The sequence below is a fragment of the Seriola aureovittata genome, chromosome 21, assembly GCF_021018895.1.
Source record: "Seriola aureovittata isolate HTS-2021-v1 ecotype China chromosome 21, ASM2101889v1, whole genome shotgun sequence".
NCBI lineage: Eukaryota > Metazoa > Chordata > Actinopteri > Carangiformes > Carangidae > Seriola > Seriola aureovittata.
In genome coordinates this window covers 20,138,801-20,155,970 of record NC_079384.1, presented here as the reverse complement: position 1 = coordinate 20,155,970, position 17,170 = coordinate 20,138,801, and the positions used below count along the sequence as shown (strand labels likewise).

Here is a 17,170-nt window from a genome sequence, read left to right as displayed (position 1 = left end):
TCAGATTTTATACGAAATGGAGATATAGGAGCGCTGTCGCAGGAGGAGAACTCAGGTAGTTTTGAACTCCAGAGGTTGACGGAGCATGTTTTAGAATTTATTGCAATAGGTGTTGATCTTGGTTTTAAACAGGAAGGAGAGAGAGAACGAGTATGTCTTTGTTTTTCCTTCTTCCTCCGTGCCGGTGTCAGTCAGAGCAGGAGCCATTTTGTTTTCAGGTTGTCCGTCCGTCTCAGTCTCGTGGACACGATATCTCAGTAACGCCTTGACAGAACTTCTTCGCATTTGGCACAAACATTCACTTGAACTCAAGGATGAACTTTGGTGGTCAAAGGTCAAGGTCAGTGTGACCTCACAAAACAGGTTTTGGCTGTAACTAAAGACTTCACACAGAAAATGAGAAAATATCACACAGATGGTTGATACTTTCTATGACTCTGGATAAACAGGGATGTAACCTGGAACTAGTCTGAGTGGAGGAGGGATACAACCATGTGGAGGTGATTCTATCAATTATTCTTTTACATTTGATCAAACTGTTTGTGGACTGAACGTTGCATTTATGAACTTTACCCATGAATGATCATAAACATTGTAAACCTTGCAAAAACTAAAACTAAAAACTGAAACATCTGTTCACAGCTGCTGAGCCGACATTTGGTTGGGGATTTTAAAGCACTTAAATGTGAATTAATGCCCACTGAGAGGCAACACAGCCAGTTCTGATTCACCTATAGCTCTGTGTGTCTGTGTGTGTGTGTCATGTAACTCTTGGGATTGTTACACATAATTGGTTTCAGTTTAGAAATATCAATCTTTCAAACTGATGGTATAGAGAGAGAGAGAGAAGAGAGAGAGAGAGAGAGAGAGAGAGAGAGAGGCTTTAAATTATTAAGAAAGAACAAATTGCTTTTATAATTGTGCTGCTGAATTCACTGTTCAGTCTGACAGTAAATACACAGAAGGCAGCTGACACAGTTGTTAACGGAGGAAAAAAAACACAACAGCACATTATTATTATTTTTTTTAACAAGTTTCTTTTAAAACCACCTCAGGCTGCGTCCACACTACCACACCTGAAAATGTGTCACATGTCACGTGACCATTCACACAGACTGAGCATGTGTGAGCTGATGTAAACAGCGAGTGGACCATCTACTCTGCAGGTGGTTAGTGACAGTAAATCCTCTGAATGAGGAACAGACTCTGACTCTGGATTAGATATAACTAACCGTCAGACTTCAGATAGACTAATTAATCTGTTGTACAAAGCAATTAAGTTCTTCACAATCTCAAACCGGACTGTAGTACAATGAATTCTGGGTAAATTAAGACTTTTTTCATAATAAAATAAATGGGCAACTGAGGAACCAACCGCTCGGCTCTGTTTACCTCTGCAGAACATGTTTGTCTTTAGGAAGAATTCAGTGACAAAAATGAATGAAGAGTCAACTCAGGAAGTGAACTTGGGACTCGGCCTTAACATGAGATTTGCTCACAAGAAAGCCCCCCCCCCCCCCTCCTGCAGTGCTAATGAAGCAGAGTTTGTCTGAGACCCCAGCTGTGTGATCGGCTGCTGTTACACACAACAACACATGCTGTTCATCTACACACTCCTCCCAGTTCAGCAGGTCAGTTAGCAGACTGTGACTTACTGACACACACACAAACACACACACACCAGACAACCAGCCCCCGCCCCCATACACGCACTCAAACGCACACGCGCACACAAACACCCACACTGTATATAATGTTTACATATGATACGACACCTGTTATCATCACTACGAGCAGAGATGCTTCCCTCTGAATGGCTGTCACATATTAAACTCAAATATGTGAACACCTGAGACACAGTTCAGGTCAACAGGTCGCTGAACACCTACAGCTGTTAACTGACTGGTTAAACTAATTTAACCGTGGGTTAAACTAACCACACACCCACTTTAAAAACATGGATGCTACACTCTGTTTTACGTTCTTCCCATAATCCTTTACTCTGCAGGATCCTATAGTATTGTCCATCACAGCAAATCAGACCACACTAGAGGTTTGGTTCGCTGGTCACTTGGGAGGATATCTCTACATACTACAGTACCCATGAGCCTCAGCTGCAGTTGCTATGTAGAAGAAGCCGGTCAGAGACGTGAATCAGAACCGGATCTTCAACATTGAGTCACAGCTGCAGGATTTATCCAGAAATAACACGTTTAAATTGCAGCATGTTTCTACAAAGTCTTCAAAGTTCTTTTGTGATTGGGTGTTTCTTCCTGAAATGCACTTTGGGAATCATAGTTGACCTTTCTATGTCCACAGGCTTCTTGATTTTACCAAAGAGCCAGATGTTCATGAGAGTTTCACATCCAACAAAACCGTAGAGGAGCTCTAACACCAAACAGAGAGAATAACCAAGAGTTTGTGTATGTGTATGTGTGTGTGTGTGTGTGTGTGTGTGTGTGTGTGTGTGTGTCCTCACCTGTCCAGACTGAGTGAGGATCGGGGGGTTCCCGTGTAAAACAGGGGCCTCAAGTCTTTGATCAGAGCATCTCCAGCCGGTCTCTGGTTCCACCTCTGAGCCAACCGAGAGATCTTACTGTCGGACCTGACACGCACACGCACACACACACGCAGGGAGATTGGGATGGATAAGACATCAAATCCACAGTTGGAAACACTCTCTCATCCATCAACAGGTGAAATCCCACCTGAACAGAAGGAAAGGGATCTGAAAGAACGAGACAGGATGTTCAGAAAGTTCTCGTGCCTTCGATCGACCTCCTTCTTCTCCTCCTTCTCCTCCTCCCGTGTTCAGGGTCCACAAATCAAACGTTCACTGTAAAGAAGCCGCAGCCTGAAGTCAGAATTTCCTCCTCTCTTCGTCGTGTCAAACTGTCACCAGAGACAGTTCTTCAAAGCGTCGTCTCGATGATCCACATCTCTCTGCTTTTATCACGCTGCTGTGAACGGATGAATTTCACTGGATTTGATCAAATGTCTTCTCCAGCAGGGACTGACAGACGCGGCTGCAGTCTGACTTCATGCTGGACTGCAGCAAAAAAAAATTCAACAAAGACAAGAACGTGGACGCCAACAGTCCGACTGGGCTTCAGATGGATCCCGGTCCAGCTGAGCTGCAGCAGAACCCGAACGCCAAACTAATCTGCTGCACAGAGACCACACCTGAGCACCTGACACCTGTCAGCTCAGAAGTGACGCGCAAAAAGTTGCTTCCAAGCGGTGAAATATTTTTTAAATTCTGTCACGATCTCTACAGATGTCACGCAAACAGTCTGGTACTCACAGGAAACCCTGGAGGTGGAGGACTGAGAAGCTCCTCAGCAGCAGATCTAACCCAGCATCTGAGCTTCCTCCGCTGGGTTCAGTCTCTCTGACTGATGCCTCCTGGCTGCCTCCGGCTCTCCGGAGCGCTGGATCATCTCCGGGATGAAGTGTGTGTGTGTGGGAGGGAGGGAGGGAGGGGAATGGGGGGGGGGGAGTGAAGAGACTCCGGCAAACCCCCAGATGTGATGCTCAGTCCTGGGTACATGTGTGTGTGTGTGTGTGTGTGTGAGTGAGAGAGAGAGAGAGAGAGAGAGAGAGAGAGAGAGAGAGAGAGAGAGAGTGCGTGTGTGCGTCTCTCTATCAGCTCCCTACTCTGGAGCTCCGGCTCTGACTGACTGTGCTGAACACCTGTTCACCGGCGAACGCATCGCGACACACACACACACACCAACTCAGAGAGACACATACACAAACAGTGGCGAGCAAGAGAGAGGATGAGAGATGAGAGAGAGAAAGAGGGAGAGACAGGGATGTTAGAGAAGAGGAGCGAATAGAAAGGCTCGATATGTGTGTGTGTGCACACTGGGGAGAAACGTGTGTAAGTGTGTGGGGGCAGTTGGTGAGCCTAGTGATATGAAAGACACACACACACACACACACACACACACACACACACACACACTCAGTATAGCGACTACGTAAACCCAGATGGAGGAGGGGCAGCAGCAGCTTCAGGCTTTGAAAAGGCTGAGAATAAAAGGGGGGGGGAGTGAGGAGGGGGATGAGGGGAGGTGACAGTGTGAGGAGGTGAGAGACAGAGAACAGGAGATTGTATTTACTGATGCTGAAGAGAAAACAGAATCACTGCAGCAAAAAAAAAAAAAAAAAGCAGGAGAAGCAATAAGCTGTAATAAGAGGATGTTACAGAATCATCTGCAGCTGGAGTCACCAGAAGCAGGAACAGGTGTTTGAGTCAGTTTCCTTCCAACTACCACACTCTGACATCATTCTCATTTTTCATTATTATTGTTCATTGGTTCTACACACACTGATGTCACTGTTCAGCAGCATTTCAAACACGTCGACGTGGTCGATACACACCTGACGCCAACAGTCATTGAGCCAACATTTCTCAACGTTTCCGAACATTTGACGTTTCTGAACATTTGAACGTTTGTGAATGTCTGAACGTTTCTTAACATATCTGAATGTTTGAGCGTTCCCGAATGTGTGTGCAGAAATCTGGCAGCTGGAAAAGGAAATGGAAATTACAGTATATCCACGTGCAAATTATGTCCAAGACATTTCTGAAGTGCACTAAATACATAGTGTACTGAATTACTGAGCTCTGCAGGGAATGTCTTTTAAAAAATGTCATGTTTCATTTCTGAAAAACAAAAGCAAGCACAAATTTTTATTTTGCACAAATGAATCACGTCAAAGATACAAACCCTGACTGCAAACTGCTGCAACTCTGTCCTGTAAATTTATGTTAGTCAGACTGTAAATGAATGTTCAGAATCTGAAACACTGGCTCATTAACTTTATATCATCTCTGATTATATTCAATTTATTACTACGACTATGTTATCCTCCACAGATCTTCAAATTCCCCGTAAATTAACACAAACAATGAGACATGAACAACTCGATCTGAAGTCGTTTTCAGCTCGAACATCTCTGGGTTTTATGGTTTTTGTTGATGTTGATTCTGTAACTGAAACTTTCGTCTGTTCGGTTCGGCATTTTAAACGACCCCTCGATATCACGTTAATCACAGGAGAGACTGACGCCTCATGTCGGAGTCCACCTGCTTCATAGTTCAGCTGAATAGTAAAATTCACAAACACTATTTTCTTTTTTCCTCCAAGGTGTTTTCAGCCGATACAGAAAATAATTCTCCCATGATGCACCACTTCATAGCTCATCCTTGTACAGTTTAATTACATGTGCTGTTTATACAGATGCAGTGAGGTTTCTGTCAGAACAGAAGTGCCTTTGGAAATCTGCAGTTTTAACCATGAACAGCAGTTATGTCAATGAAGGTCCTCATAAGTGTAGAGACACACAGGTTGTTGTGTGTGTTGTGCGAACACAGAAACCTGTTGTTCTGTTTTAAACCCCTTTTGTTCTTCTTATCAGTCAAAGCAGCTGCTTCATCTGCTGCACTGAAGTGGTGCGGGTGTGTGTGTGCGTGCGTGTGTGTTGTGTGTGTCACTCTGATCATGGTGGTGTAAATAGCAGAGGATAAAGTGTGTTTCAGTTTCAGCTTCCGTTTCTTCCTCTGTGGTGTTTGTGAGGTTCATTAGAGCTTGACCAACACAACGCTCTGATTTAATTTACACATAACGAACCAATCATGACGATCAACCACACGGATCTGTGTGAGTCTGGAAAAGCAGGTAACACAATATTCATTATCATCTATTCAAATTAGCATTTTAATTAAGAATAAAGTGAAATTAGTAGTTGTATGAAATAGACACATATGTATCAGTAAATTTTAGGTCAGAGAAAGGATGCTCTCGATCTTTCCTCTCTCCCACAAGCACAACACAACAGTTACTTCTCAAATCCTGTTTTACGAATCACAAATTAAGAAACTCATAAGCAGCATTTTTGCTACAGTTGCTGCAATGAAACACATTTACACGCCAGTGTCAAATAATGAGAATCATGGACAAAATATGCACATCCGCAAATCAGTATGTGAATTCATGCGATGAGAGTTGCACATCTGTAAAATATATTTTCTCACAAATAATCTTTTCTTGCATAATTTAGTAGCACAAACACAGGTCAATAATTATAACAGTTTGAATCTTCCGCTACGAGTCTCAAATGCAGGGGGCGGGCACTGTTCAGAGACAGGAAAACGTTTGGCGAATAAGAGGAGCTCATTTAGGTGCCTGCCCCTTGGCGCCTGAGGAATCCCTTGTTACCTAGAGGGGACCAACAGAGTCCCACCAACCCGGGGTCCATGTAAATGCCACAAATTATCATGAAGCTGTTGAATAAAAAGGGGGACTTGTGAGTAATAACTGTTATTACAAACTGCACCAATGGTAGTGAGCAAAGAGGCTGCTGCACGCCACTACATCTATAGGTGAAATGACAACTCTGATTTCTGCACCTGAGACACTGTCATCATGACCAGATCATGTAAACCACATGTCAGTGTGTCACTGAATGAGCTGAAGGATGACAGACTGGTCTTCATAAACAAAGCTCATAGATTCAACAACATGTCTGACCTGCAGGACAGACGCTCACTGTCAAACAAACAGGAGGAAAGCGTGTGTTTGTTGGGTACTATTTTCAGTGGCGGATTAATCCACATTTGTTGCTCCGTGACTCAGAGGAGTCAGATCTACTACAGATATACACTCACCGGCCACTTTATTAGGTACGCCTTGCTAATTCTTCGTGGCGCAGATTCAACAAGATGCTGGAAACATTCCTCAGAGGTTTTGGTCCATATTGACTTGATCAATCGTCACGCAGTTGCTGCAGATTTGTCAGCTGCACATCCAAGATGTGAAACTCCCGTTGCACCACAACTCAAAGGTGCTCTATTGGATTGAGATATGGTGACGGTGGAGGCCATTGGAGTACAGTGGATTCATCGTCATGTTCAAGAAACCAGTTTGAGATGATTTGAGCTTTGTGACATGGCGCGTTATCCTGCTGGAAATAGCCATCAGAAGATGGGTTCACTGTGGGATGGGAAGGGATGGACATGGTCAGCAACAATACTCAGGTAGGCCGTGGCTGATGCTCAATTGGTAGAAAAGGGGCCCAAAGAACATATCCCCCACACCATTACACCACCACCACCAGAACCATTGACACAAGACAGGATGGATCCATACTTTCATGTTGTTTATGCCAAATTCTGACCCTACCATCCGAACGTCGCTGCACAAATCATCAGACCAGGCAACGTTTTTTTTATCTTCTATTGTCCAATGTTGGTGAGCCCGTACGAACTGTAGCCTCAGATTCCTGTTCTCAGCTGACAGGAGTGGCACCTGGTGTGGTCTTTGCTGCTGTAGCCCATCTGCTTCAAGGTTCCACGTGTTGTGCGTTCAGAGATGCTCTTCTGCATACCTCAGTTGTAACGAGTAGTTATTTAAGTTACTGTTGCCTTTCTATCAGCTCCAACCAGTCTGGCCGTTCTCCTCCGACCTCTGGCATCAACAAGGCATTTTGGCCCAGAGAACTGCCGCCCACTGGAAATTTTCAGTCCATGCATGAAATGCATGAAAATCTCAGTAGATCAGCAGTTTCTGAAATACTCAGACCATCCCGTCTGGCACCAACAACCATGCCACGTTCAAAGTCACTTAAATCACCTTTCTTCCCCATTCTGATGCTCGGTTTGAACTTCAGCAGGTCGTCTCGACCATGTCTACATGCCTAAATGCATTGAGCTGCTGCCATGTGATTGGCCTATTGGCTGTTGAACAGGTGTAGATATATATATATATATATATATATATATATATATGTATGTAGTTGGTAGTAGGAGACAGTCAGTGTTGATTAAGGAAGAAGAACACAGACCATGACCAGACTTATATTTTCTGACATATTCCTCCTCATCACATCATCTTCATTATCTCAGGAACCATGACTGGATAAAGCTACAGCTGCGTCCACTGAGCCTGCAGCCGCTGCCTGAGGGAAAAGCTGCCCGCGATGAAACAATACTGTTTTGACATTAGTAATTACTCCAAACAATTAATTTTCCAGCTTCCTGCCAGCCTCTGCTGAGGAGATGAGCCGAGCTGCAACCGGCGGCAAGTGCTACTGCAACAGCTGCTCATTGGCTCAGAGCTGCCTCAGGATTGCACTGTTTCCATGGTTCCCATTGAAGAGCAACAGGTGAAGGAGAGCTTGGGGGGCAGGGAGGCAGAGGAAGACCACAGGAGGCAGTTTCACTTTCAATATGAGGAGCTCTAAATTCCCTCGTCTGAATATTTGTGCTGGCGTGATCGTCGCTCCACAGCAACAAATCAGTGTGAGGGAGGAGCTGCTCAGCCATCATCACCACGGTATGGATTCAATAGAAACACACACACACACACACACACACACACACACACACACACACACAATATGTTTCATGTTATGGCCATTAGTTTGAATTATTGACGTTGTGAGAAATCAGGTTTTGTCCATCATTTTGTTGCATGTCTCAAAATACTACAACACCCATGAGCCTTTGCAGCAGCCGGTCAGAACTGTGAATAAGAGCTCTGGAGACTTTAAAACATTGTGTTGTTTTAAGCTGCAGATCGTAAAATCAGTTTTTCCTCTCCTTCTTCTGCTTTGAAGCTCTGTGATTGGATGTTTTATACTGAAATGCATCTTGGGAGTCGTGGTTGACTTCTCTCCTTCAGTTTTATGTGTTATGGCTTTGACGTTTTATCAGAGGAGCAGATATTTTCAGACACATTCGTTCATGTCAAAGTGCTCCAACCTCACACTGTCTGGCTTTCACTGCAGTAACCAAAGACACCTGAAACACCTGTGAGGAGTGGGCGGAGCCTAACTATAAATGTAGTTTCATCAGACAAGTGTTTTACAAAAAAGAAAACTGTCCACAACATTATCTTTGTTTGATTCTCAATTATCAAATTACAATTATGCTAAACTAAGCTAAGCTAAGCTAACTAACTGCGTTGTAGTTTCGCTGCAGAGACATTAGAGAGGGATCAATCTAAACTTCTGAAAGTACAGAAATGTTTTCATGGTTAAGAACACTTAAATTTATATTTGAATTAAACTGAATTTTTTTTCAGTGATATTTAGCAAAAAAAAAAGGTTAAATTATTAATTTGATTATTTTGTGAGGGAAGAGATTTAATTTCTGCTCTGATCTGCTGATGTGGATTCCTTGAATATCAATGTTTAAAAAAAATCTTTAGAAAAATAGAAAAGGTTTATTGAATTTTTTATCATTTGCCTTTGTTTGTCTTGGTTTCCTATTTATTTTACCCTTTAATATCTTGTTACTTATTTACGTTGTCAAGCCTAATTGATTTTGTAATGTGTGTTTGTGCTTATTATTTGGTTGGTTTAGTGTGACCTTGTGTGTTAGGTTTGATCATGTAGAAAACTACCGTGACGTCAGCCATTGTTTTGTGAACTGCTGTTTGGAAGGCCCGAATTTGGCGTAATGGATGTCTCCATCTTGTTTTTTTTTTGGAGCCAGAAGAAACCATATTTGGATGAAAGGGTGGAACTGGGGAGCAGTGAGGGGTGGATCTGACCTGTGTCCCCGAGGACACCAAGTACGCCCACCTGCATCGGCAAACTGACCAGAACAGGCTCCTGGCTGAGTTGTGCGAAGATGCTGCTAACACGGTTAGCTTTCACAATTGGACGTTAAAATGTTATAAATAACTGTTAAAATAGTCTTAGAAGCCAATCGCATACATCCACATTTGGCAAATATCATATATGTGAGGAGTAACTTGTAATGTTATTGCAGTTGAAGTTAGCATGTGCGCTAACGTTACACTGTAAAACCACAGTGTAAAACATATTCTAACCTTGTGTTTTAAATTGGTCGTGCAGAACATGAACAGACTTCAGAACAGCTTCTCCTCAGACTGAGTCTGCTTCATGTAAACTGTGTCACACACTAAGACTGATGATGAATAACGGCTCCTGGACTTTTTGCACCTTACCTCCATCACTTATGGACGGCTGCAATAGCTTACAGTCAACCTGTCAGACTGTTGCACTGTCCTCACTGAGCTATGAAGTATTATTTTTACATTTCTACTATAATTTCTACTTGTTATTAAATAAGATTTATCCACCTCTCTTTATTTTGTAAACTCATTTAGTGACAGTGAAGTTCACCTGTACCTTCATTCACAACTGTATTTTATTTTTGTCAGTTACAGTTCATTGTAAATTGCACACGTTATTTGATTCATCAATTTATTAAATTCTTTTGTACATGTCTCCAGTTGATTGTAAATTGTTGAAATGAATGCAGTTTTAATGTGAAATAAAGTTTTTTATGAAGCTTTGCTGTGTTGATGCTTTTTATGGAGCGTGTCTGGTAAGAATTTTAACAGTAGCAGCAGCACAGTAAAGAAATCACGACACACTGAAGTTTTTCCTGAATTTGTAATTAATCAAAGACTTTCTATGTATGTGACTTTCTATCAACAACAAACATGATAGAAATGTTTAAATGTGTCCGTCCTTCAACAGTGACAATACAGGATCTAGAGATAGATGTTAGAGTTTGTGCTTTTCTAATTTGTCTTATGTACTTACCAATTTAAAAAACGAAAACACTCATTCACCAAAGTGTTAGATTCATCATGAGGCAGATGGTAAATATGAAAAAAAATACTCAGTACAATTTAATCACAGGTTTATTTATTGAACACCTTTTTGATGACAATAAATAAGTTATGAATAAAACTAATGTACATGAGCTGTACTATACTGACAACTGCTTCAAAATTTTCAGTTTTCATATGTCTGTAATGTAACAGCAGCACACATTTATTAAGAGTCTCATTTTGCTCCAGGTTGTAGTTCAAGTTGGTCAGTTCTAGCTGTTTCCTACTGAACACTGTTTTGATGTCAAATTGGTCAATACTTTCACCTGTGAAGGTGGTGACTGTGCTAAAGCTGAACAGATTCTGTTATTAAAATGTTATTACTATCATCTGTCACCAACAGTAGAAATGAAGTAAAATGCAAGAAACTGAACCTGTGAATGCTGAGGACAGAGAATAATAAACCAAACAAATGTCTAAACAGCTGGTCTGTCCTCTCATCAGAGGAAGATGAACTTAAAGTGGTTTTCTGGCATCATCATCATCATAACCCATTTCAGAGGTAAGGATGTACATGCAGTTTCCTTTGTCCATACATGAGGTCCTCCTTCTGTTGGCACCAGTCATTCAGTTTTCAGTGTGGACACCTTTGAATGACAGAAAAAGACAAATACTTTAGTTCAGACATGGTGGATCACAGTTAATTACACACATATACCAGCTGTCAGGACAGGTGCATGAATACCTGCTTCAGTTCAGGACTCTGTGTATGAATTTACAGTATTAAATGACAAACCTCTACAAGATAATGTTCTACTGTACATTGTTAATTGTACTCAATACAATACGATACAAGCGAGGAGACAGAAAATAAGTAAATGAGATAAACCTGAATGTTTTGTTGTATGTAGGAAAATTCTATCAGCAACTGATTTTTTCTAATAACATGATGCTGAGTTAATTGTTAAACTATATTTATCCTTGTCCTGCAAATGTTTGCATGTTTGGGACCAGGTACGGTTAGCATAGCAAACACTAAGTTATCAGCTAGCTAGCTAGGTTAGCAAAGTGCATCTGTAATTCACATTAACTCTAATATTAATTTGGATGTTAACTGTCTCCCGTTCTCCGGTCAAAACACGTAGGGAAAAACACACTAGCTTTTAGGGAGCATCATACGCATCGAGACTGTAACTGTAATAAACATTTACTTACCGAAAAAAAACAGTATATCGGCATCCGTCCAGTCTGTTAGTGCCGAAGAACGAGCCATAATCACAGTGAACCGAAAACTCATTGAAACTAAAGAACTAACAGCAAAACTGTCGGTTCAAAATTCTTCCTCCACCGACAAATATTGAGAAAATAATAGAAATTTCACACAACTGATTCAATACGACCCAAGCTCTCCTCCGGTGACTGGCCTTCCGGCCTGTCTCGTCAGCTTATCAATCATTGCAGACCAGGCATGTCAATCAAAAATACATGTTTTCCTGTTTTTAAGGCCTAACATCTAATTAATTGGATGATTATTTTCAGATGGATCACCAGAACACTGAATAACAGGTGTGAATTTAGCCCATCACACGGTAATGAGTTGTGGAAAAAATGTATTGACAGAGTATTTCAATTGAGAAGTTGGCAAGTTTTTTGGAGCCAGCCCCTAGTGGCCCTCAGTGATATTGCACTTAAAGTTACTTCGGCACATCCTTTTTTATATACAGTGTATCGGTTTGCTTTGTTTTTATTGTTATTTGTGTCAATTGTTATTTGTGTCATGTTTTGTTCAATAAAAAAATACAAAAACTTACAAACCATGCATCATCAATTCATAATTAGTATGTAAGCAATCAGAGAGTGCAGCAGGAAAAAGGACCATATCTAGATGCAGGCCAATCTAAACTGAACATAACGACTCCCCATCACTGATTCAGTCCCAACAACAAACAGCTGCAGCAGATGGACTCAGATTATCTTTGATTAGATTTGTTTAAATGTTTGTTTCCAAACTACAACGAGTCGCTCAGAGAAATACTTCTCCTGCTGAGGTGCGAAAGGAAGTCATGATGACACTGAGTCCTGTATGAACAGTGTCCTGGTTTCTCTGTGTTGACATGAGAGCTCACATCAGGACTTCATTAAAATGGGGGTTTGTTGGCGTGGTGAATGGGGGTATAGATGGACGAGAAGGACCTCGCAACAAAATCAGGCAAAACCGCCCCTCCCACCCCCCAGGAGCGTCCCTCTCTATCTTCAAGAATCTGTTGAAGACTAATCTCTTTAGAGAGCTCCTCCTCACCCTAACATGTCAAACTAGTACTTGCTATCAACTTTACCTGATTTACTTCACGTCTCCTACTGCACTGAAGCTTCGGTGACGTCCCTCACTCGTCCCTTCAGGAGTCTGTTAGGCCCAAATTACACTCTCAGCATCGTTTAGCCGCGAGGTGCCACGTGGTGTAAATGTGTCCTCTGTCCATGTCCAGGACAGAGTGTCCACATGTAAAGTGGCGACTATAGAATAGGACTTCATGCAGCTCTGAGATACCTTCAAAATAAAATACACGATCCATTCTTCCACAGTGAACACACACACACACACACACACACACACACACACACACACACACACACACACACACACACACACACACACACACACACACACACACACACACACACACACACACACACACACACACAGGTTGAGGAGTTATCATTATCTCTGTGCTCGTAATGACTCGTCACAGGATGTCAAGTCACAATTCCGCAGCGCAGCATCGCCTGTACAGTTTGTTTGTGTGTGTGTGTGTGTGTGTCTGATGAGAGTTTATGAGTGTGTGGGAGTTTTCTAGCTGCACCTCAGGGTGTGTGACAGTGAGGAAATGACTGGCATCACTCAGAAGTGTGTGGCATTCACGGCTCCCTGGACGTCACAGTCAGCTCTGCCCACACCTGTGCGATGAGGTTTAACAGTGACAGACAGCCTCAGTGTGGAGGACATGATCAGTTCCCATCAGCTGCTGTGACAGTAACCACTGATGAACCGTCTTAATGGACTTGTTCTTATTATCATCGCTTCCCGTCTTTGCTGAGCTCAGTTTCCTGCCTCCTTTCTGCTACACAACACAACACAACACAACACAACACAACACTGTCCCTCTGCTCTGTGTTCTGTGCTCCACCTGTAAGCAGAGCTGGATTTATAGTTGAGGGGTTAAATACCTGCAGGGGTTGTGTTTTATTTTGAAAACTCTGGGATTGTATTGTAGACTGGACGGACAAAAACTTTTGGACTTTTGGAAACGATGATGTAGACACCCCCGGCCTCTCCTCATTGGCTCTCATCAGCCTCGACTACCAGTGCTGAATACAACGTGATAATGAATTACAGTGTTACTGACCTTGTTGTCTTTGCTAGCAGCTGTTGTTCACTTAGATTTTTAACCATAGTACGATTGTCCAAAACTTCTATTTACAACAATAAAAAGTAGCAGGATCAGACACTGAACTAAATGACGTGTTCTGTCCGTCTGTCGATCCCCTCCGTTCTTAACTCAAAGCTCAGCTTGTATATTCATTTAATATTATTTCATTCATTAGCCATATTGCCTATCCTTTCAGCAGGCTGGGCAGGGTCCACCATAGGCAGGTTTTCCAGTCTATCACAGGGCTGATAAATCACGCTCACATTCACACCTACAGGCAGTTCAGAGTCTCCTCCTCCTGCAGGGCTCTGGACCCAAAACCCACACAGACCTCCACACAGAAACCTGCAGCAATCCGGTCTTTGATAAACCTCCAGACTCATGGATCCATGTCTCCGATGGGACTCCCTGGTCTGTACTTTACGGTCTCACCGGTACATGACACAACACACCCACACACCAGCACAGACCTGTGTTCAGTCTGAACGCCCACTGAACTCAGCTTGTGTCCACAGAGAGAAAAGACGAGGCTTTTAAAAGTGAAACTTTTCACACGATGTAGAAAAAAAAAAGCAGTGTGAGGTTTAATGGTTCTTTCAAAAGCTGCTGGCACCAGATATAATGTGAGTATCACCTGAGAGAGGAAGTCATCAGCAGTAGCCACAGACAAACCACTCACAAGAAGTGTTAGAGATAATACACATCAGCATCAAACAGAGCTGCAGCTAACGACTCTTCTCTCCCATCCTGGTGCAAACCGGTTCAGGACTATTTACAAACAAACAAACAAACAAACATCACTTGAAAACAACGTCCTCAGTGGATGGAATAATTGATTCAGCTCTTACCACAGCCTTTTATTTTGAAGGAAAGACTGTCTGTAAGCAGAGGAATTAAAGAAGTAAGAATATAACTCCAGTTTATTGTTTGTATTGGAGTGCACTGTAATAAAAAGGAATCATGTACTTTAATTCTTTCAGTTCCACTGAACAACGTTTCACAGAAAAATCATTAAACTGATTCTGGGTAAAGTTAATCCACTGAAGTCTGAGAATAAAAGCAGTTTCTGAGCTTTTTCATCCTCAGGTAGACAAATAGGAAACAAACAAACAGGAAGCTGCAGCAGCAGAATCAACTGGAAACTCTTGTCACTCTCAGACTGACTTCACTGCTACTGACACATGACACCAAAGTGTCCACAATCATCCTCCTGAATCTTCATTAATATTAAGTTATTAATATTTTAGGATTTTCAGAAAGATAAAATATAAAAGAAATTGTATTAAAAAAAAAAAAAAAAAAAAGGTAAATTACTTCACGAGACAGAGGGAGAGAGAGTTCATTATCAATCATTAACAATTTATTCTATTATTAATTATATGGTATTTGATTATATTAATATTGTTATTAACAGTTTTTCTTTAATTCTTTATACAACTGTGCTTTGGCAACACATTGAAAATGTCATGCCAATAAAAGCTGTTGAATTGATATTGAATTGAGAGAGAGAGAGGGAGAGAGAGAGAGACACACACACACACAGACAGACAGAGAGAGAGAGAGAGACAGACGCAGAGAGACAGTGACAGAGAGAGAGACAGAGAGAGATAGAGAGAAATGGAGACAGAGAGAGAGACACACACACAGAGACACAGAGAGAGAGAGACACACACACACACACACACACACACAGAGACAGAGAGACACAGAGAGAGAGAGACACACACACACACACACACACAGAGACAGAGAGAGAGAGAGGGAGGGAGCTCCTTCTAATAAAGCATGAGTCAGAACTAACCGTCACGACCGACACTACTCAGTTATTGTTTCAGCTGTGTGTGTGTGTGTGTGTGTGTGTGTGTGTGTGTGTGTTGTAGAGGTTGTTTCAGGTTTCTGCTCTCACTGAATACACCTTGTTGAAGAGCAAGAACGCCTCCTCCTCGTTTCACAAATTACACAACTTCAAACTTCTCACTCTTTCACTGTAAAAACCACTGTATATATTTGTGGGGACCAATATGGTGGACGGTTTCCTGTTTCCCTAATCCAGATAAAGTGATACAGTCGTGAAGATCACTTCAAATCAGGTGCTTTTATTTCAAATTTTATTTCATGATGAAGAAGATGAAGAATGAGAAGAAGAAGAAGAAGACGAAGAAGAGGACCACGAATTAGATGGTAGCCCTCCCTGAAGCTGTTACTGATTTTGCTTTCTTTTCAAAGTGGAGGCAGAAGTCGTCTTTGACAACTGGAACACTGAAGAAGAAAACAGCTGACCGACTGATGACACCTCACTGGTTTGGAACAGTCGCACACGGTTTATATTGAATTATTTCCTGTGAGAAATGAATCTCTGACTCTAGTTTCCCCTAAAGAGTGAATTTAAATCAGAAATAAGAGATAACGTGAAGACGTGAATGTCTCAGTCTACACTGAAACGACCTTTCAAACGGAGTCTGGTTGAGACAGAGAGACCCGGGTCTGGTCTGGTCTGGTCTTAAGTGGTCTTGTGAGGACCGTTCATGTATAAACGTCTTCAGAGGAGACAGAGCTGCCGTTTCTCCGCTGATCATCGGCTCCACTAAACCTGCCTTTCTTCCCTCCTTTCCATTGCCATGGCAACGCATAGACAGAAGCCATTATTCTTAATGGCTACCTTGGGCCCCTCAGTGTGTGTGTGTTTGTGTGTGTTTGTACGTGTGTGTGTGTGTGTGTGTGTGCGTGTGGGTGTCATATAACAGTTGCTGCAAAGTGACACACTGGAACAATTCCACTTCAATAAACCCCACGAGGTAAAGTCTAATATGCTGATCAGCCTGTGTGTGTGTGTGTGTGTGTGTGTGTGTGTGTGTGTGTGTGTGTGTGTGTGTGTGTGTGTATTGTTCTGCAGAGAGCACTCAGTGGAGCTGCAGATATGTGAAATGATCAGGCGGCACTAAAGACATGGATGCAGAAGGATGTGCATCACGTTGTTGGTTTATATGATTCACTGAACAACAACCTGAACATGGTCTCATCCAGTCACAATACACTCCATTTTTTCACCATCGAAATCATCAGATGCTTCACTGCAGCCTCTGTGTGTGTGTGTTTGTGTGTGTTAGGGTTCAGGGGGTGGAGACAGGGTGAGCTGTTAAGTGG

General features: G+C 42.2%; 1 protein-coding gene across 1 annotated transcript in view; it reads right to left on the bottom strand.

Moving 5' to 3' along the window:
• ankfn1 (ankyrin repeat and fibronectin type III domain containing 1) overlaps nucleotides 1–17,170 on the bottom strand; it is a 97,363-nt gene that overhangs the window by 43,706 nt on the left and 36,487 nt on the right. The window contains exon 7 of the mRNA XM_056366592.1: nucleotides 2,480–2,605. Coding sequence (XP_056222567.1) covers nucleotides 2,480–2,605 — 126 coding nt within the window. The remainder of the gene's footprint in view (nucleotides 1–2,479; nucleotides 2,606–17,170) is intronic.